General features: G+C 47.5%; 1 protein-coding gene across 2 annotated transcripts in view; it reads left to right on the top strand.

The window, feature by feature from the left end:
- LOC144948416 (uncharacterized) overlaps positions 1-20,614 on the top strand; it is a 266,228-nt gene extending 245,614 nt beyond the window's left edge. The window contains exons 64-68 of one of the 2 annotated variants that reach the window (XM_078877862.1): positions 526-814; positions 2,340-2,452; positions 8,031-8,099; positions 11,908-12,141; positions 19,519-20,614. In XM_078877862.1, the coding sequence (XP_078733988.1) occupies positions 526-814; positions 2,340-2,452; positions 8,031-8,099; positions 11,908-12,141; positions 19,519-19,665 (852 nt within the window). In that variant the 3' untranslated portion in view covers positions 19,666-20,614. Of the gene's footprint in view, positions 1-525; positions 815-2,339; positions 2,453-8,030; positions 8,100-11,907; positions 12,142-19,518 lie in introns of those variants that run through there. The other variant, XM_078877863.1, reaches the window with a different exon arrangement.
- Positions 20,615-22,405: the final 1,791 nt, after the last annotated feature.

Genomic DNA, 22,405 nt, shown 5'->3' with positions numbered 1-22,405 from the left:
TCGGCCCATCATCAACATCCTCGGAGTCATCTCCCTGGGGTTGATAAAATAAGCACAACTTCATTTGCGGAAACCACACGAGGGTTGTTCTAACACAGTACTGAGCTCCACCATGGGAATAGGGAATCACCACTAAATGCTCCAAAAAGCGTGACGTTGATTCTAAATGTGGAGGGAAAAACCGGAGGACCCGGCGTAAAAATCCACGCGGCTACAGGGAGAGACACACGCAACTCTGAATACGCAGGCATTGTCATGGTCGTGATCAAACCCACGACCTCCTGCATACCAGGCGAGGTAGTTAACATCTTGCCACCATGAGATGTACGTATATACGTTGAATTTCTTTCGCACTGTATGTAGCCAAACGTGCTTATCGGAGGTGTGAGAGATGACGTGGCCCGGGCTACAGGCTGCTGCTGCTGCTGCTGCCACCGACGATGATGATGACGATAATAACGAAACCTTTCTCCCCACATGACGACAATGGCGATAATAACGAAACCTTTCTCCACACACATCGAGGGCCCTCGCGGGAGCGGCCTCTTCTCACAAAGCGGCGATCCGGCAGCATGGAGGTCCAAGAGGTCGGCAGACGGCGGCAACCGCGTCACCCTGGACGGCAGCCTCCCGGCACCACCTCCCACGGGCAGCGACGGCTACATGGACTACACGGAGGGCATGGAGGAGGTGTTTGCCTCGCTCAACACCCTCAAGCTGGAGATCGAGCAGATCAAGCACCCCATCGGCAGTCAGAGCAACCCCGCCCGCACGTGCAAGGACCTGCAGCTGGCCCACAAGGACTACCCAGACGGTCTCTGTTCAGCCCCCGTCCTCAACTTGCTATTCACTCGTCGTCGTCGTCGTCGTTATTATAATTGCCGATATTTTCAGCTGCACTTGATTTACCCAGGAAAGCTGCACGGAGTTGGAGCAGTTAGGGGGTGATGGTGATCCGTGCGATCCCAACTAAGTTCTTTGTAGGTTATTTTTCAGCGTTGCAATGTTTGGACAACGGTCAGCTTGCGTGGTTTGGCGTTTATGTTTTTTGAAGCTATGGGACAAAAAAAAAACAGAGAGTACCCGGACGAAACCCACGCGGAATCGAACCCAGCACCTCCTTGCTACGAGGCACGAGTGTTACCAACCTGCCGCGCAAGGCTCACAATGATACCGCGTGCGACAATGATATCGCGTGCGACAATGGCGTTTTTGTGTGAACGAAATTGATAACCCCTCAACTATTTGGCCGACAGGCTGTGAAGGATGGGGCGATGGGTGTGGTTGAGGATGTGGATGCTTCTCACCCCGCAGGCTCATTTTGCCCAACTGCAGCAAGTGAGGAGATGCCAGTCTGCTGTGTGGGTCTTTGCTAGCGGTTACTCGGGTTCACCAGTGAGCCTTGCCCAGCTAAATGCCGCGTTACGCTCTGGGCTCTCCGGACAGGGCTCGCTGTTGAGCGTAAAATAAAGGCGAATTTATTTTTTGTCTACAGTAATGCCCAGTGCCTTACGTGAAGGCTGTCAGCCAAAGGATTGGCCATATTTCGTCTTCTTCTTGGTTCTTTCGGTAAAGTCACGTAGAATGGAAATAATAAAAATAAAATATAATAAAATTATTCTCACGACGTTTCGGCCACAACGCAAGCAGCCGTCATCAGGTGGAGAATAGGTCTGTCGAGAAGACTTTCTATTATTTCCATTCTACGTTACTTTACCGAAAGAACCAAGAAGATGAATCCCTGCAGTCACGAAAGCTTTAAATCGAAATATTTGTCTTGTGTTTGGATATAATTGTGTGTGTATGTGTGTATGTTTTGTGAATCCGTGGCACCTGGGTCTGTTCCGTGACCTCCTGCTAGCGAGCCTTCGACACTTTCACGAGGACTCAAAGTGCACCTGGCATGGCACAAGCGTCGTGGTGGCAAACGGCGGTTGTTGTTGTGTGTTTGTGCATATGACATAACGACATAATGTATGTGTGTGTATGATTTATGTCTCTGCATGTATATATGCTATAGCGTGGCGGTTAGCGCTTTGCGCTACGAACCTGGGAACCTGATTTCAATTCACACTCATGGCCAACACCAGTGACGATTATCTGAAAAGGCCCGGGGTCTCCCCTAGGTCGAGTACCTGGTGCGCTGTGTAAGGCAGTGAGGCCTGGTGCTGCCCACCCACCTCCTCGTGTGCCGTACCGGCCTTCATAGGCGCTACTCGCTAACAGCGCTTGACCCAACGGTCTGTGAAGGCTATATGGGAGAATGTCTGTCTTTATCTGTGTATCGACGTGTGTGTGACGATGTACGTACGTGTGCTTGTGTGTGCGCGGTTTCGCAGGAGAATATTACATCGATCCGAACCAAGGCTGCGCGGGAGACTCGTTTAAAGTTTTCTGTAATTTCACCGCGGGTGGAGAGACGTGCATCTACCCCGACAAGAAGTCAGAAGGGGTAAGCGAGCTTCTCCGCTCTCATTTATTTCTCCCTATCGATGCACCGACGCGTTCACTCGAAAGGGAAAATATTGCACCAATTCAACGTCCAATCAATGTTTCTCCCCGCTCAAGCTCACCGCTGGGGTTGGTGGTCATCTCTGTTGATGGTCCTGTGGAAATCCACACGTTGCTACGGAATGGAGCGGTCGAGTCATGAACTCTCCTAGGTCGACTCAGCCTCAAATGAGTACCTGGTGCAGTGTGTAATCATCACGACTGGGGATACAAAGGCAGCCGGGCGTGGTGCTGGCCACCCATCTCGTGCACTGTGCCGGCCTTCATAGGTGCTCGTTAACAGCACTTGCCCCAACAGCCTGATCAGGCTATACGGGGAGGGGGGTTCTTTGTCTTGTCGTTGTATTGTTTACAATGTGTGCATGATTTACAATTTTAACCTCAATTTGAAAGAGACAATCCAATGAAATGTTTTTACCTTATGATTTTTTTTCAAATGTTTAGATTTTAATTAATTCAATGCATTTTTGGCAAGCGCGTAATGAGATGTTTTTGTTACAATTTGCATTTTTTCTCCCTTTTGTGGGACGTCAACTTTTTGTTGTCGAATAAGATTGGCTCTGCCGCCATAGGAATGTGGAATTTCCACCACTTTCTGAGAGCCGCCAGCATTTGCGAGCGCGACGGCGCCATCGTGCTCAGCACAAAATGTGTTTATTTGTTTGTGATATTTTTCGAAATTAATGTCTGTGTGTCCCTCCCTTCATCCACTGCCCTCAAAACCTGAGCCTAAGCAATCATAATATATTTGTAAAAAATTGTCAACTTGGATCCAATTCATGACTCAAACCGCAGCGATTTACCCCACCGTGAAACGAGGCACGGCCCTGTGCTCTCACTGGAAGATGAAGAGACACGAGTTTCAAAGGTTTTTTTTTTATCTTTGGCCTCCTAATTTTAACCAGGAGGGAACCTTGATTTAAAGCTTTCATGACTGCAGGAATTCATACTCTCTGGGTCTTTCGGTAAAGTCTCGTAGATAGAACAACACAGGCAATCGTCTTATTTTTCTATCTACGTGACTTTACCGAAAGACCCAAAGAGAATGAGGGAAGCTTTTTTTTCTTCTTTTTCGCCGCTTGTTCTCTGGGTGCTTTTTCAGCGGGCCGCTTTTGCTTGCCACGTTTTTTTTTAACAGGCGATGGCTTCTTTTCTAAATTCGTTCACGCTGAGCTTTTGGCACCCTAATATCGACGGCTTTTTTTTCACCCCCCCTTTTCACAAACGTTGCGTTAAAACAGTTGGACGACGCATTTTGTGTGCTCTGCATTTTTTCGCACAAAATGTTTCCTGTCGTCCGAAAACGAACGCCAAATTTGTTTTTTTTGGATGGAAGATGCAACCCAAAATAAAACCAAGCGGCCGCTGTTTTTTGGGGTTTTTGATTCGACGTGGCTGCCCAAGAATGTGGCAGTCAAACCCTCGAAAGCAGCCAGTTCACCTCTGACTGATACATCATCTCGTGAGCTCCTGGACCAAGCAGAGCCAGTTATGTTTCAAATGCTCCTGCATGCCCAACTGAGCTGCATTTACTTCGCATAGCCGACTCCCAGAATGCCCCGCGTATCGCGAAACAGGTATATATAAAACAGTACTCACAGCGCAGTGAGATCACGAGAATGCGGCAGCAGCCTATAGGTGGCATTCAGAGATGGCCGGGTGGTTCAGGGGTCAGAGGGCTGATTCTCCACCGCTGAGTGACCTGAGTTTCAAATTCGAGTTTCAGCCGCCCGTGATGAAACCAGGTTCTCAGGTGTACTGGGTTGATGGTCTCGGCCAGGTCACCTGATTCTGACCGCACACACAATAAAAGATCTCATTGAATGTGACCTGTCACTTCATGTGGCTAAATGACACCGCTGAGAATTAAACATGTGTTTCAAACCATCACGCAACAAGCATTGATTGTTGTTGTCTGCAGCAGGATGTGGGTAAAAAAAGCAAGTGACCCAGAGCGGTCTTCCGAGGAGTCCCATCACAGCGGTCGTGCTCCCGCACGCAGCGCGTTGCTGTGGGAGTCCTCACTCGATATTTCATCTCTTGGCGGTGGTGTCGACGGCACAATCGGAATGATTTTTTTTTTATTATTAAAGTGACGTTCAATTCGTTTTCTCACCAATTAAACCTGAGCCTCATGCAGAGGGCAGCCCCAGGAAACATCCTTGGCATGCAGCAAAAAAAATGCCATATAATTTTTTTGGGTTGTGTCTTCTTAAGACAATTAAAAGTGGATTTATTTTAGATTTGTGTAAAAGCTGAGACATGTGCAAACAAAAAGATGCCACGACCGTATTTGTTTAAACGTTGTTGCTTGCTTTTATGTCAACTTCACAATGCTATAAGTGAAACCCTGCTTGAACCTGTGCCATCACGTGCAGAGAAAAGGCCGTTCTCATTTTTGCAAATGACCTTTAAATTGGTTTAATTTAAATTCACAAAGGTTCCTTTTGTACGACAACCACCCTTGTCATTTCACACCTTGCATTTTCTCACGTTCATCGTCATAAATCATCAGGCCAGCAGTGATGGTGCATGCCTGTAATCCGGCGCTTTTTAGTCCAGGGTCGGTAAGTCCATTGTGTGCCAGGACATTTCAATCCTCGATTGAACTGTGAGGTGGCCATGTGGATGGCAGTACAGAAAGCCGGTTTGCCGAACGGTCGATGAAGTGGATTTTTTGGCCGCTGTCTCTTCTTCTGCGTGGATTTCACCAGGTTCTCTGGATTCCTCCGAAACGAAATAAAAATTACTCGGCACGTGAATTGGTTAACATGCCAGTGCATGGCGCCTTGCAAAAAACAAATGATTATTGAGACTTAGTGGGTCTTTCTTTTTGAAATGATGAGATTCAGCATCACCGTCGTTGCCATGAGAACACGGGAATATGACAATCAGAAAAATAACCTCGTGTTTATAGCATTGTTATGCTCAACAATATAATATTTTTAAAAATTGTAATCATTGCCATTTTTTTTTTACGAGGATAGAAACATAACGACAAGCAACAACAACGTTTACAACAAATGAATTCCCGCACGGTATCGATCACCAATGCGCGGTTCGGAATAAAATGTAAAGCCTTCATTTATCCCAATCGTTCATACTAAAATTGTGAGTTTAAAGCACTGTCCATTTGCCTTTGTATTCAAACGCACACCGGCTCTGCTGCAATACTTAACGTGGCCGAAATAAGCATTTGTGTGTGTATGTACATATGTAATAGCTGTGACATAGTTCACCTCCGTAAGTTAACGTTCTCCATGGAGAATTTTAATTGACAAGCCCTGGCATGGTGGTCACCAGCAGTGCGCGAGTTAAACATCTTAGTCTGAGCTCAACTCAGCTCACCACCACCGCTGTCATCATTTCGGACAAGTAACATAAACAGTACCACTTGAAGGGAAACCAGCCTTTTTTGCCGAAGGAATGTGGAATTTCCACCACTCGCTCAGGGCCCCACTGATGGTGATGGGCACCATCCCTTTACTCGATGGAGTGGGGAGAGCACTGCCGACACAGTCCCAGAAGTGCCATGTATGTACATACACGACCGGTCGAGCGGCTTGGGTGCGGTTATTGAAGTCTGCGATGCGTTCAGTCGCTTTGCTCATATTGCTGATCATCGCTTGTTTGCTTTGTTTTGTTTTTGTTCCATTCTCTGTTTCGCTTTTTGTCTATTCCTCGTTTCTTTCTTTCTTTCTTCCTCCTGCTTTGCTATTTGTTTCCTAAAATCCAGGCCAGGCTTTCTGCATGGTCCGGAGAAACTAAGGGCACATGGTTCAGTGAATTCAAGCACGGTGGGATGGTAAGATCATTAAACCCATCGGCAGACGGAAAACCACAACCAAAACCGAAGGCAAACCCCTGGTTCCACTTTCCAATTTCTCCTGAGTCTCCTCCATCCCTCTGTTGTGGTCCGCGTCCCTCCTCCTGTCCCCCATGCGTGACATCCGTGCCGTCACGAATGTTCACGGCGGTGGCAACCGGTGATCAGCGTTTGCTGTGATCAGGCGTGTCCTGTGTCCCCCCCCTCCCCCCCCCCCGTACCGTACTTTTGTATCACGTACCCCCCCCGAATCACAGTTGTCTACCAGGGCTGGTGTTGGTGACTTAGCCACCCTGTGCAAGTCGGCGCACAGTGCGTCACTTTAATATACCGAGCAAGGTGACAAATGAGCAAATTGAATTGCTTTTGGAAAGTTGAACTCGACAATAAAAAGCAGCCTACCTGACATGCCTCAAGACGTTTTCAATCACAGCGCACGGTCAGCTGTGATATATGGAACGGAAATATAGAATAATAATAATAAAATGGAAAGAGAATTGCGGGCGAGTTGCACAAAGATATATATATACACGTGGGAATATGCGCGCTGGAAATTACACTGAGAGACGGAAAGACGAGCAAATACATCAGAGAGCGTACCGTAAACACGAGACATGATATTGAGCGTGAATATGAGCAGTGGGTTTGGGCACAGGGCACCATCGCAAGGAGGGGCGAGGGCCGATTGACTGGTTATGGAATGGCAACCGAACGAGAGAATGCGCCCGGAGTGATATAATCAGCTCTTACGCAAATGTAAGATGGATTGTGTGATTGCGGGCTAATGAGCAATGGTGACGACGTGGAGAGACCTTCATCCAGCAGTGCATAGACATTGGCTGATGAGGATGTGGAATGGCCTGTGACACAGAATGTGAGCGACATTCTACAGTGTCCCTTACAACACAGATTGTCATCGGCAAAGATCGATCCACTATTTGGACGAAGGCCCCCAAAAAGCCGTCACCGTCACTGGCGGTCACGTGACGCAGCTAATCCATCTCACTCGTGCACACTAGCCGATCTTTATGACTCCAGATCTGTGGTCGGGAATCGACCCGGAGCGTCGTTCCCTCCTTCGGCTGTCGCCCCGTCCTTAGTCTCGGGCACTGGCCACCGTCCCTTCTAGCCACGACGCGCTCTGCCCAATCTCTCGCTTCTCCCAATGGTCAATGCCGTGTCTCTTATCTCGCACGTTGCTCACTTATCGGCGCCCTCCTCTTCCAGCCTCGTTGTGTAATTGCAGGTATGCTTCATTCTAGATTAGAAGTTTTCGTGGTTCTTTCGGTAAAGTCATGGTAACGGTAACGTGACTTTACCGAAAGAACCAAGAGTATGGATCGAGGTATGCTCCTTGCCACGCTTCGTTTCACACGCTGCAGCTTTTGTTCCATAGATTCATTTAGCCGTGGATACTCGCGGCTAAATGTGGTGGATTTTACGACCTCTTGACCTTGCCCCCGATTTCCTAGTTTCCCACCGTAGGCCATTGCCGAGTTGGAGCATCGCCAGCGCCAGCCCTGGCTCTGTGCTTCTTGGTTGTACGGCGTTCCGTGTCCGCCTGTATGCCCCGTGTTTCCCCGTGTCCCTCCTTGGCTCGTATCCCCCGGTGTCCCCCCGTGTTGTCTCCCCGTGTTGTCTCCCCGTGTCGTCTCCCCATGTCTCACCCGTGTGGCTCCTTCCCCCCTGGCAGAGTAAACTTGCTCGCTGGCCCAAAGAAGTGCCAGGGACGTGGTATAGTCAGTACAAGCGGGGCAGCATGGTGAGTGTCCACCCGTCACCGTCTACACACGCACAGACACTACGTAAACCTCTGCGTCGTGAACCCTAGCCCAGCGCTAGGCCGGTGCTCGGCTGGCCCTTGCCCGGCACCTCACTCGGAGTTCCGTTTTTCCGGCACAGACCATCGTCGTTTGTGGGTGATCGCCCAACCGGCGTGAATTGATTCAACTCTTGGTCAATTTTTGTCCTAGTTTAGTCAACGGCAGGCTGTGAAAAAGAATTTTTTTTTACTGATTTCTTGAACAGGATTAAGCCGTAATGAGTTGATTGTCTCTATGCTTGGACAAAAAAAAAAACAATGGGGTTATTTTTTTTCCTCCGGATAATTTGGGTGAATTCCAGCTCTGACACGTAAACATTTTGTTCTGACTGCCATGCAGTGAGCACCGCTATAGGGAGAGGCCCTCGTGTAGATGAAGGACAGTTGTACAGTAGAGATTCCTCTCTACCATAGGGCGACCCTCGGGGTTTTTTTTTATTAAAGAGTTCCAAATATACATATGTTCATATTCTTTGGTTCTTTCGATAAAGTCACGTAGATAGAAAAAACATTTTTAATTAAAAATAAATACAAAAAAACCCACGACGTTTTGATCGCAACACAAGCGGTCTTCATCAGGCAGAGAGAAAAGAGGGGGCAAGCCTCCAAATGCAATTGCTTATAAGGGCTTCCAAAAGTTAATCTTATGAGATGAAGGCAACAGCACATTTCCAAGATAATTTGGAACAACACAAAAAAATTAGGGTTGATGTTTTTTTTTTGATCCTGAAGCTGCTGTCATTTACCAAAAAAAAAGCGATATAATCTGGTCACGTTCTGACTCAAAGGAGTAATTGAGCAGCTACGTTTTTAAATCAACTTGCGCCTTTGTTGAATGCCTGCAGGCTGAAATACTGAGCAAATTTTGAGCGAAACTTTCGATTTACAATCCTGTGATCATTTTAAACCTCGCACAATCTGCGCCCGAATAAATTACACATGTTCTGCGGCTGAAATGTTCAGGAGCTGAGATATCTGGCAGTCTGTTAACTGATAATCCCTAATGAACTAGCGGACATTTCTATCTCTCTGGGCTGTCTTTGGCCGTCTCTAGCCTGGCACAGTTCACTGATGATTCCAAATAATAACGATAACCCATACAACACTCTTGGCTGTAAATTTACTGGAGCAGTTACACCTGATGGCGGAGGCTTGTGTTGCTTCCGAAACGTCGTGATTTAATTTAATTTATTTAAATTTTTTACCTACGTGACTTTACCAAAAAAAACAAAGAGTACTCTTAGCTGTCTTTGGCATCTCCCATAGGGCACAGTTTACTGATGATTCTGAATGCATAACTACGTATGCATTCAAGGGCGCCACGGTGGCGAGATGTTAACTACCTCGCCTGGTATACAGGAGTTCGAAGGTTCGAACCAGACCCTTACGCCTGTATATTTGGAGTTTGCATGCTATCCCCGTGTTCGCGTGGATTTTTCTCCGCATCCTCTTGTTTTTTCTTCCACATTTAGAATCAACATGCGTTTAGAGTACGGTAGTTGGCTGCTATAGATTTCCACGTGACAAGCGACTTGGTTGAGCTATCATTTGTGGCTAGGTCGCTGGCAATGGCAGGCATGTGTAACTCCAACAAATTAATTTAGCATATTTGTCAAATTCTGACCACAACGCTGCTGCACGATGGACCTCTCTTGTTAGTGACCACACGGCGTGTCTTTAACGTTCCATTGCGATGCAAGACGGTACGGTTACTACACCTGTGGTAATTTAATTTACCATTGGGTGCTATTGTGTACAATAGTCACTGCAGCTCAAAGACTCGGTTAGCAATTGAAAGGTTTGGCCCTTGACCCCCAGGCACACTTGAGCAGTGTGGTGAAGGTGTCACGCTCTACGTGACCTGATCTGAAAGCATCCGAATTACTTGTAAGAGATCGTGCTCAGGCATGAGCCACTCGGTCAAGGGTGAGGGTGACCAGCATTCTTGTTATTCCCCCACTACTCGCTGGATTCGAAACCGCGAACCTCTGCAACAACAACAACAACAAACAGCGGCGAACGCACTGCTGCTGCTGCCTCTAGGCCATTGCATCGTTGCCGCCCCCCCTTCCCCCCCCCCCGGTGTATTATTTGGCACGACGAGGATCCAGAGGTGGCCGATTCGACCTGCGCGCACATCAGTCGAGACAAAGGTGCAAGTGCTTTTGTGTTGTTGTTGTTGGTTTTCTCTTTCAAAAAATCCCTCCCCCCGCCTCTCTGTTCAGCCAGAAGTGTCAATGGATGCCACCGCCGTGAGGTTGATCGGCAGGTCACGTGCGGTGGGGTTAAAGGGCGGGGTAGCTCCCACACCGGCTTCCGGGATGTCCGGCCAGCGTGGGAGGAATAGGCCGCGACACCCTCCTCGAAGGGAGGCTCTCCAGAGCTCCCTCCGAGTAGTGGTGTGAGCGAGCAATTGCAGGGCTGCACCTTTGCCCTTTTGTTCACCGGGGAACTTTGGTTTCCTCCTCGACCCCCTTCCCACCCACCACACACAAAACACTCCTCACGAGGATGATAACTCCAACGAGCGAAACCTCGCTTGTCGATAAACACGCCGCACAGGTCCGTGTGACCGCAGCCTGTCCAACTACTGACCATCAAGTGTTTTTTTTTCCCCGCTCAGTGAGAAAATTAGATTTTAAAGCTCCCCGGTGACCATCCCCATTGCGTGGCTACAGTTCTTTTTTTTTTGTTTAAACAAAGTTAAGTTGGCCAGAATGTGTCTGAAAGTCAGCTGAAGGTCTCTTCTCCTAGTTTATACAATACGGGTTGGATTCATATTGGTGGCCGCATGTCAAGACACTGTTCAGAAATAGTGGCCATCTGTTTTGTTACAGACAAGAGGCAATCATAGGCAAAGCAAAAATGGAAACCATTGAGTCAGGATTTTGAAATAGGAGGGAGTTGGCGGCACAGATGATTAGAGGAATGGTATTTCAGACAATGGGGGCAGCAGAGGAGAGTGAGAGATCTCCCACTGAGAAGAGGATGACTGAGGGCTTTCACTGAATTCCTTGGTTGCTGATGTGTGGAGGGGAGTAGAGTGAGATGAGAGAGGAGATGTAGGAGAGTGCGTGGGGGGGAGCCAAGTGAGATGAGAGGGGAGATGTAGGAGAGTGTGGAGGGGAGTAGAGTGAGATGAGAGGGGAGATGTAGGTAGGGGTGAATCCATGGAGGATATTGAAGACAGATCTTGAAATTGGAGGATCGGAATGGGAAACGGTGGAGAGATTTGAGTGTTGGGGTGATGTTCTCTCATTAGAGAGTGCTGGCAGTAGTATTGTTGTTCACCTGGAGTTTGGAGAAGAGGGATTTCAGGAGGTGAGTGACGTGGGGAGGTGAGGAATGAGGAGTGGTGAGCAATAATCAGGTCACGATGTTACAAAGGTGGAGGGCCTCTCACAGTGGCAGCTGGGGTATTATCATGCCAGCCAGGACACACGGCTTTTATCGCGTAGATTAGTGTGGTTACTCCTCTCAGTGCCATATCTTCATAGGTTAGGGTCTCCTCCCACACATTTCTAAAGGGAACTGGTCCACTCCCCCCCCCACCGCCACCCCCCCCCACCCCCCTTCAAACCCCCCGCCAATGCATGCATTAAAATCTTGAGACCCGTTGACACTTTCCCGATTAAATAATGCACATTTATCTACTCATTTATTAATTCCGTGTTGCATTCCCGTATTCATTGTGTTCTTATCCCCCCCCCGCCCGCCCGCGCCTCCTCCCGCTGGATCTCTGTGAAAGCTGTCTTACGCAGACGCAGACGGACTCGCCATCGGCGTGGTCCAGATGACCTTCCTCCGGCTCCTCAGCTCGGCCGCCCGCCAGAACGTCACGTACAACTGCTACCTGTCGGTGGCGTGGAACGACCTGGAAGGCAACAGCTTCGACAAGGCGCTGCGCTTCCTGGGTGCCAACGAGGAGGACCTCTCCCACGACACCACGTCCTACATCCACGCGCTCTATGACGGATGCGCGGTGAGTTGTCGCGGCGTTCGCGGCTCGGATGTTTCGCGTGGCACCTCACAGATCCGAACAAAACAAAAATGGGTTGTGGGTGTGGCGGGCCAATGCGCGTGTATTTTTTAAACAGGATCTAAGGTGCAACAAAAGCATTTTAAATGTAATTCTTTTTTATAGTAGAGGTTTGTATTATTACGATTCTAAATGGCATTTTATGGGTTAACCCATGTAAAGGATCTTATCGAATTTCTGTCGTAAGGCCCTCCACCACCTGACACAGCAAGATTAATGAAATTCTACGTGACTTTACCGAAGAACCAAGAAGATGAATCCCTGCAGTCACGAAAGCTTTAAATCTAAAATTAATTAAATTGTTCATGCGTTGTGTCCATGCATTTGATGACCCTCCAATTAATTATTAGTGTCATTGTGACGCCTCACTCACAGGTGAGTTGAATCATAATTCTCATGACCAACTTTAGGAGCAATTAAGAGACATCACACTTACCGTGTTATTGTAGTACTTCTTCTCAACGTATATATGCTTGATGATGGTTTCTATTCACGTTTCTTGGTTTTGCCTTCTCTGTGTGTTAAACCAACACCAGGGTGGACGCATTAATGCAGGATCAATGTGATTGGCTACTGTGTCGATGTAGGCAGTTTGAGAATGCAATGTGATTGGCTACTGATGCCTCTGTAGGCAGTGTGAGAGATCAATGTGATTGGCTGCTGGTGCCTCTGTAGGCAGTGTGAGAGATCAGTGTGATTGGCTACTTTTAGGGTGGATGGCCATAGGAATGGTCTTGATGGCTTGGCAAACATCACCCAAGGTGCTGGAGGCAGTGGCAAAGCTGGCAGTGGTAGGGGACCATGGTAGATAATTATCAATGAGCGATGGATGTGTGGGGCAGAGGCTCATGGCTGGAAGAATAAATGCTTTTTAGTTAAGGTTAGATAGGATGGTCGTGATGTCATTTATAATTGATCACATTTGGTATTTGCGCCGTTTTAATGACGCAAGGCGATACTCACGAGGGCACTGCTGTGCTTCGCAGACACAATCTACGAGAGTATTTCAGCAGGCGACACTGATTGCTGCTGTGTGTGATCCCAGTTGAGTAATTTGCAGTCTAATTATTTTTTTTACTTGGAAAATTTTGTCGCTAAAGTCAACGCGCAATATCCTGCACTGTTCAATTGACGTCACAGAATCCTCAACCACGGTGGTAAGTGCACAATACAAATGAACCTGGCGGCCCAAGTTTTGATTCCTGTTCACGGCTAACATCAGTGGCAAGCGATATCCGAACCTGTCCTGGGAATCTAAACCTGCGCTGATCAACGGTGGTGACGTTCGGGTCAGGCAACCTCCAATGTGCAACGCAGTGCCGGGTGGCCTTCATCCAGCAGTGGATTGACAACGAGCCGTAATTTAAATGTATGTTTCAATCATTGGCCACGTGTCCCGGTGGTCGGAGTGCTTTGACTCACGATTGGATGGTGGTGAAATTCAAATCCCAGCTGGGGGTCAACTCATCCTCGTCATGACCATCATTATCCCTCCAGAGTTGACAGAATGAGTTTCACTTCGTTAAGAATTCAATCGACATTGGGTTCATTCTTTGGACTTACTGGTCCCCACCTCGGCAATGTGGAATTTCCGTCACTAATTTGGGGATGATTAACGATTGATTTTTTTTAGTCAGGTCGCGTGAGTCGAGTGTGTGCGGTACACCCTCCTCCACCCGCCACAGCCATTGTATATAGTTGTCGCTTAGGTGAACAAACGTGACCAATGCATTACTGCTTCAGCGCCACCGGTGTCGCTGGGAGAGTGATCCACACACATTTCACAATCGTGTACGCGACGCTTCACAGCCGGCGTTCATCGGGGTAGTGGCCAGAATTGCGACGGGGATGTGAACCCAGGCTCTCAACGTATCTGGCACAGCGCGAAAACTTGCACCGGTCTTCGGGCATCAACGACGACGGCCGCCATTGGCTTTCATCGGAAGTATCTTCGTAAATAAATGAATGCGTCTCAGTGGATTCGGGGGAATTCGTAATGGGGTATTATCTGTTAAATGAATTCCCAGATGCGCTTGCAATGTGCCGGGTGCATTAAAATATTAAGCACAACCTCGGAGGGCAGCACGTGAAAAAAAGGAGGATTTAAATGTAATTATGTGAAGCTGTCTGTTGCGCAAGAAGCACAAGCACGCGTGCAGATGTGTGGAAACGTGTATAATTAGGTTGCACGGGTTGTTGTTGTTGTATAATTGTGCACACTTAGCACACATGTACACGCTAATGCACAGATGCGCGTAAGACAAGGGCATAGACATGCTAATAAGCACGCGCCCACCATCACAACACCAGCCGCCATTCACCACCCAGAGCGCAGTGATGTGACCATAGTGCTTGTGGCAGGCTCAGTACATCTAGAGGCCACGTGAAGAGTTGGAGGCTCATTGGTAGGAAGTGACGGGACAGACCCAGGTATTATGGGTTGACTGACTGAGATGACAGGTGGAGGCACCAGCTGTGCCCCTGTGCCACCCATCCTTCTGCCCTCCGCCGTTGTTGTTGGAGGGCGACTGCCTCCAACTGCCCAGTAGCAGCGTCCTTCACGAGCCTCCCCCTGCACATGGGCCAATCTTGACACCGCTGGCATCAGCTCCACGTCCTCTTTTACCACATCAGCCCATCTCTTCTTTGACTCATACCATACCCATTTAGCTGCCTATATGTATCCATAATTAAACACCGAAGCTTGAAGGCGTAGACAAATAGGAAAATATGCATTCACGCATATACAAACATTCTTTACAAAAATCATATAGACACAAATGTACGTACAATGGACATACGCAACACACAAATCCACGTACAATCGCAAACTTGCACACATACTCACACAAGCGCATACACACGCACGCACAAATATACACAATACGTACACACAACGACGCACACAGATGTATGCAGGCAACAATACGCACAATAAAGACAAAAGCAGCGATCTTCCATATAGCCTTTAATAGGCTTTTGGAGCAAGTGCTTTTAACGAGGGGGTAGGTGGCCAGCACCACGCCCGGCCACTTTTGTCTCCCGAGTGGCGATGTACATACACTGCACCAGGTACTCATTTGAGGCTGAGTCGACTTAGGGGAGGCCCAGGACCGGTTGAGATGATCGTCACCGGTGTTGGCCACGAGCGAGAATCGAACTCGGGTCACCGTCGCGCAGCGCAGCGCTCACCACTGCACCACCGCTCCCCACACGCACACAGCACGTGCGCAGAGTTCATTGAGTAGGGGTGAGACGAGGGTTCGCGCGCGGCAGTCATTCGGAGGATGCGACGGGGGGGGGGAGAGATAGGGGACTGCACAGAGGAGCCCGAGATAAGAAACGCGATATTGATCAAAGCCTTATTCTCCTCGATGACTTCGTGATTTGGCCGGGCAAGAGCGGGGGAAAATAAATTTCAAATATAAATAAATGGTCCTCGCGGATAAATAAACGAGTGTAAAAATGAAAGCACGGCTGACGCTGCGAGCCAGACGCCTCCGTTTCAAATTGCTTTGCAAATCAGGTAATGGGCTATCCTCGGTCCCGTGGCGTGGAGAGAGGGGATGGGAGCCCGGAGCTTCGGGGGGCGCTGAGTGTGATGAATGACAGGGTCGTTCGTACGTGCGCGGCGCGGCGGCTAGGAGATGTTAACTACCTCGCCTGGTATGCAGGAGGTCAGGGGTTCGATTCCGACTCTCACGCCTGCTGCTCTGTATGTGGAGTCTGCGTCTCTCTCTTTCCCAGTGGTCGCGTGGATTTTTCTCTCCACATTTAGAATCAGCATCAGGCGTTTAGAGTATTTGGCCGCTGTGATTTTCCACATGACAAGCCACTTCGTTGAGCTATAATTTGTGGACAGGTCGCTTCTGAGAAAGAGCTACATCGCTCAGCGGGCCTTACCTGGTAAAATAAAAAATACAAATTTCTGTCTACGTGACTTTACCGAAAGACCCAAAGAGTAAAAATATAAAGAGTTTTATTTTCTTAAATGTGCTGCTGGCTGAAGGCCTAACACTCCTCACCACACACCCCTACACTCACCACTCACCAGCCACTCCTCACCAGCCACCATATTACTCAAGGCTTCACCACCTGCCCTTATTCACCACACCACAGGGCTCATTTTAACATACTTCACCATGCTGGTCGGTAAGCGTTGATGAAGGCAGGAAACATATACACACACACATGTGGGAGCACAGAGGTGCAGTACAACACTGGATTTTTGCTGCACTGCCCTCTGAGTCCTGCAAATGTATCTCTGCAGCAGCCTATAGCAACCTGCTGTGCACGGTGGTGATCACTCATCCAAGTGCTATCCAGGCTCCACCCAGCTTAGCTCCTTTCGTTTGGCAAGATCTGGTCTATTTCCAACTGATTTCACCATAGCTTTGCGTATATGCACAGTGTGTGTACAATCCCAGGTGCACGCCTGTGCTGAATAGCCCCCGGGGTGCTTTGTGGAGGGCTTTTGCCTGCAACGCCACCCTGCTCGGTTGCTCAGAGAGGTGATACCAGATCGGAGTTTTCCTGCTGAAATCAACGCCGCCAGATGACACTGATCCTGACAGGCCGAGATGTGGGTTTTTTGCTCGGGTGGGTAACGAGCAACGAAACATATGTTTGCCTCTATAGTGCATTTAAACATTGGTTTATATCCATATACTGCCCTGTATATACCCGTCCTGAGTGCAGTGGCGGTGCAGCGGTAAGCATTATGAACCCGGTGAACCCGAGTTTGGTTTTCAACCGTGGCTAACACGAGTGACGAGTGACACAATCTGAAACGGCCCGGGCCCCCCTTATCACCGACCCACACTGACCAGCACTGTGGAACGACCGCCCACGGAGGACATGGCCAAGGGAGCCCTTCTTCGTCCCGGAGTAGATTGCGCACGAGCTATGAATAGATATGCTCCCAGCTCGCTGATACCATGGTCGGAGCGCTTGACTCACATTTGGAAGTGCGGTCGAAAAACGCCCACCGGGCATGGGGAGGCCCTCATCCAGCAGTGGATTTACAAAAACGGCTGGGCACGCGCGCATTCCTTGTCATTCACTATTATCACCCGAACAACATCATCATCCTTAATTTGGAGCTTTCGCGACTGCAGGAATTACTCTTTGGTTTTTTCGGTAAAGTCACGTATAAAGAGAAAATAATAAATTAAATACTAGCATACGACGTTTCGATTGCAACACAAGCAATCATCATCAGGTATAAATGAAATAGAAACACAAATCTAGTATACTTAGAAATGTAATGTAATACAACAGAGAGTCGGATAACATAACAGTCAACACCCTACCTGGTTGATTACGTTCTTCCTGAGAATGCTAAATATGAGAGAGAGATAAAACACAGAACCAGAGACATATAGACAGACATATAAGTAGAGAGAGATATGACAGAGATACATAGAGAGAGAGACGTACATAGGCACACATCATCATCTCACTGGGATTATATAAAATGAGCAGCGCTTTTGTAGGGAATCAACAGTGGCCAGCCAGTGGGGATGACTTGGCCTCGCCATGGGATCGTGGAATTTCTGCCACTGCCGGCACAGAACCGCCAATGATGATGACGGTGATCACTTGGTATAAGTAGGTGCATACGTTGATAATGTACAGTGTATTAGTGGACTGAAATGGGTGGATGCGGCAGTGCTCGGATGCATTGTCGGAGCACTGAGGCTGACAACGCTACATTTCTGAGTTCAAACCCTGGGCTTCAGCTGCCCGGGGATTTAAACCGGGTTTGTAAGTGGACTGAGTTTACGTTCTGAGCCCATTCACCAATGGCTGCACAAAAATAATATGCAATCACGTGGAGTCTTTGTTAGCCGCGAAATTACCACAGCTCTGAATTGAACACTCCCTGCGGGGCAAAAGGTTTTTTTTAAAGGGATTTAAAAAAAAATAGGTTTCGTGACGTTTTCTTTCGAGGTTGTTCTCTGACTCAAGGTGGTTCTCTGATTCTTGAGATATGCATATTTACATATACAAACATACATACATTGTTTTGTTTTGCAGTTTTCTTGAATCCACCAGAGCAGCGTCAATGGAGGTGACACAGTTAGTCGATCGGCAGGTGACTTGTGGTGGGATAAAGTGTGGGTACTCCTTCCAAGATGTCTGGCCAGCGTGGAAGTGTAGGCCAAATATCCCCTCTACAGCTTCCTTTTTAGTTATGCCCTTTCCGCCAGCAGTGGCTTGAGCAAAGCACTTGCAGGGCCGCGCCTTTACCTTCAGCAGAAGAGGCGGCACACCGCATGCATGCAGATTCAAAACGAGCGAAACGCCGGCGCTCGCTGTCGTGGCTTGGAGCGGAATTGAGACCGGGTCCGAGTTAACAGACCCCGGGAGCTTCGCTTTGCGACAGAAAACTGCAAGGGCGGCAGCGATGCAAGGCAGCAAGAATCCCTGCAGGCTGGAGACGCACGTGTTCATTACAGCTCGCAAACAGGCGCAGGGTTGCCGAGTGTGGTTCATTACGGCTGTGCCAGACACGGAGATGGAAACGTCGGGAACGACGTGTGTCCATGCCTCCGTGTCTGCAGAGGTTCATAATGGGCATGCCAGAGACACCGTGATAGCAGCACTGAGCTCCAGGGTTTAAGCCCTGGGTGTGGGTGCCTCTGTCTTTGCAGAGGTTCAGAATGTCCGTGCCAGAGACGCCGAGTGCCTGGAATCTGGGTTTCAACCACCTCTGATTAAACTGGTTTTACAAGTGTTGTTCGAGCACTCAGCCGGTTTACCAATGGCCGCTCCAAATAGCGTTCATTTTAAATTTGATTGGACAATAGCATTAATAATTCATAGCCTTTTGTAAATCCACTGCTGCATGAAGCTCTCCCCCAAGGGCTGTCAGGCATGAGGGTTTATTGACCATACTTCACCACGCTGGTCACTGCTGGTCGGTGAACGATGACACTCACCGCTGATGTTGGCTTAGTCGAAACCAGTCGACAGCTGGCTCGCATTAAACCAATGCTGCTGAAAATATCACTGCCAGAAGGCTGTGTGGCTGATGGGAATGTGTAAACAAATGTGGCGAGACAGATACGTGTAGGAGAGGAGAGGTATTGGTTGCTTAATTATAATTTAGTTGCTTATATTGTCCACAAATATGTTGTTTTGCCGGAAAGAAAACGCCTCTTCCAGAACTCGTCGAGTCGAATAGATCCTCACGTCGTGTCCGGGGCATGGCCCATAATACCAAACGTTAAATCACCAATGATGCCGCGTGGTTCGTTTGGGCGTGGAGACAAGGTGACTGACTTTGACCGTCTTCGTTTACCTCTCTTCCCACAGCGTCGCAAGGGATACGAGAAGACCGTTTTGGAGCTCAACACTCCGAAACTGGAACAACTCCCCATTATCGACATCATGTTCAAAGACTTTGGCGATTCCAGACAGAAGTTTGGCTTCGAGGTCGGGCCCGTGTGTTTTGCCGGCTAGCCTGCGAATAAACGAATACGAGACAAAAGAAACACAAACAAAGCCACAAAACAGTCTCCTACTTGCAAACTCAGAGCCTTTATTAGAACGCCAAACATTTTATGAAAAGACGGCTAATAATTTAGCTACGTGACACCACGAACAAAAAAAAAATTGTCCTCAGTTTTACGCATGGTGAAAAGATTGAAAATATTTACCGAAACCATTTTCACCTCAACAGTCGAAGCGTCACATGCAAGTTTTGAAGTCTGCACGCATTTTTAGAATTACCTTTTATTTGTATTATGTTTTTTTTTGTCATGAATTTTTTCCTCGATTCGATCGATCATGTTTGTAAGCCACAAATTGCGTCTTGGCAATACGAAAATTCGGTAAATTAGCAGGGAAGCTATTTTTTTTTTGCCTTTACAAATCCATATCTTTGCCTCCTTCACATTTTTGGGTGGCATCCTTTCAACATGACTCAATCCCTTAAATTTAAGGAATAAGTGATAATAGCAACAAAAATACTTAATAAGTGGATAAAAGCATCTGTGTATAAATGATGTCTTGTGTTAAGCATTTTAGTATATATTTCCATTGTTAGTTAATAATGTTTTTGTTGTTTATTTTGCTCATTTTTTCTTTTTAGAAGTATAATTTTTTGTTCACAAAACACTTTCTACCTAAAAACCGCCAAACTCGGCATGATCTGTAAACAGTTGTGGCGTATCAGAGACAGCTGGAATTTTTTTTGGCAAAATGGTGCTTTAGTAATCTCCAATGGTGCTGTTTTAAGATTTATGTTTGTTGTCTGTGTCATTGTGAGTAAATATTGTATTGTATAAAAGAAAAAAAATACCTTGTTCTCTTTACATTTTTCAAAACTTGCATGTGATTTAGGGCTTTTTTTGTAACATTAGTCTTGCCTGTACAACTCGGACAACTGTACAACCATGCAAAATAAAAAAATAAAACATACGTAAATCAATCGGCGGTACATTTCTACTAAACTTCGCACTAATTCTGAATCATTTCTGCCTTCTTTCGTTTTCTTGCAATCGCACATTTTTCCTACGGTTCGTCTCCGTAATGCATGGTCCATCAGCCTATCGTGTCACACCAACACACGCGCGCAAGCACCTCGTTACAACACAAAGTCACAACGAAACATTTTGATCGGTGGGGGTGGCGCTACTGCCCGTGCCTGGCAACGTTAATTTCCAAGTCCCTGTTGGCAGTCGACTCTGGCCACTGTCGTCGTCGTCGTCACTGTCTCGTCCAAACAATGAATAAGAAAAGTGCCACTTCGTGGGGCCCCTACCATGGGAATGTGGAATTTCCGCCACTGGCTTTGGGCCATCAGCAGAGATGAGCGGCTGACCAATTGCACATTTATACATGGGAACGCTCAAAGTTGATTTTCACTCCGCATAGCGTGTCAAAATATATTAAATCTTCATCACCAACAGTCTTTCAAAGGAACATACAGTATTCATAATGAGCTTGCGGGAAATGGCCCTTCTTTATAGCAAAAAACAGATCAGAGAGATAGAGTGGAGCCCCATGGTGTAAACTGCAGCCTCCAAATCGTATATCCACTCTGCCTCTCCTGCCTCTATTTACTTGCTATCAAGGGCCCATTGCCCGAAGCGTCGCCGGTTATATTTTTATTTTTAAGGCCACAGTTTTGTTGATGGATGTGTTGTTGGGCTTTGCCTCGGTGTTTGTGCTTCGTGCACCACTGCCCAACGCAGCAGCGGGCATTGTCGCGAATTTTTTGTTCTTTTTAATGTTTGTTAATCCAAAACCCTCATCTAAAAGCTAAAGTTAATGATGCAGCTTTTGTGCAAACTGATATTGCTGAAAGCAATGTTTATTATTATGTATGAGTTGCTATATTGAGCACCGGCAAAGTTACTGGGGAAGTTAAGTTGGCGCGCCTGTGTCAGCAACTTTATAACTTTGTTTGTAAAAAAAGCTTTTAATGTTGCATGTACATCAACAGCTGCCACGGTTGTCTGAATGAGGTCACGTGGAGTTGATTGGATTCTCATGGCAATACTAGCAACACAACGGTGGAATTGTGTTCATGTATGAGGATTGCGGATACAAAATAACGAAAGCCATGGTCTTGATGAAGGTCAATACGATATAGAATATTCCCCCGTTAGTTGTTTCCACGCAATTTATCATCTGAACCTTTAATCTTTTTTCACACAGCATGGCCTTCCAGCAATTCCTTTCCTAGATCTCCTGCCTAGTTTGGGTGAGATCTTCGGGCTGGGTCATCCAGGCAAGAGAGGAGGGTGGGGGAGCCAGGCCTACTACGGCCTACTACGTTTTTTTATAGCCCACTGCTGTACAACATTGGCGATTAAAGATGTGGAGCCATAATGATAACGCGTAACTATGATGTGTCAGTAACGTGCAATTGTGTCACACAAAAAGCAACCAAAGTTGCAGCGTTTAATGGGACCTGGCAACGTTTGAAAAACGCAACAAAGTTGCACCATTTCACTTCAGCTTTCAGCGCAGCTCGTCGGAATGTCGATGAATAGTGGTATCTTTGCATAAAAAACAGAATGTACGGTGCTAATTATATGTTTCTATTTTTCGTTAAAGCTATTGAGAGTTGTCGCTGCAAATTGGACGATGTTATGTTTTGTCACTGACAAGACTACCCAAGGAAGAGGGATTGATTACGCAATTTATATATATATTCATGACTTGACAGTGTGGCTATTTGTTGGCTATAGTG

The sequence above is a fragment of the Lampetra fluviatilis genome, chromosome 49, assembly GCF_964198595.1.
Source record: "Lampetra fluviatilis chromosome 49, kcLamFluv1.1, whole genome shotgun sequence".
In the NCBI taxonomy this organism is placed as follows: Eukaryota; Metazoa; Chordata; class Hyperoartia; order Petromyzontiformes; family Petromyzontidae; genus Lampetra; species Lampetra fluviatilis.
The sequence above is the reverse complement of the archived record's forward strand: the minus strand, read 5'-3'. Positions and strand labels throughout refer to the sequence as shown.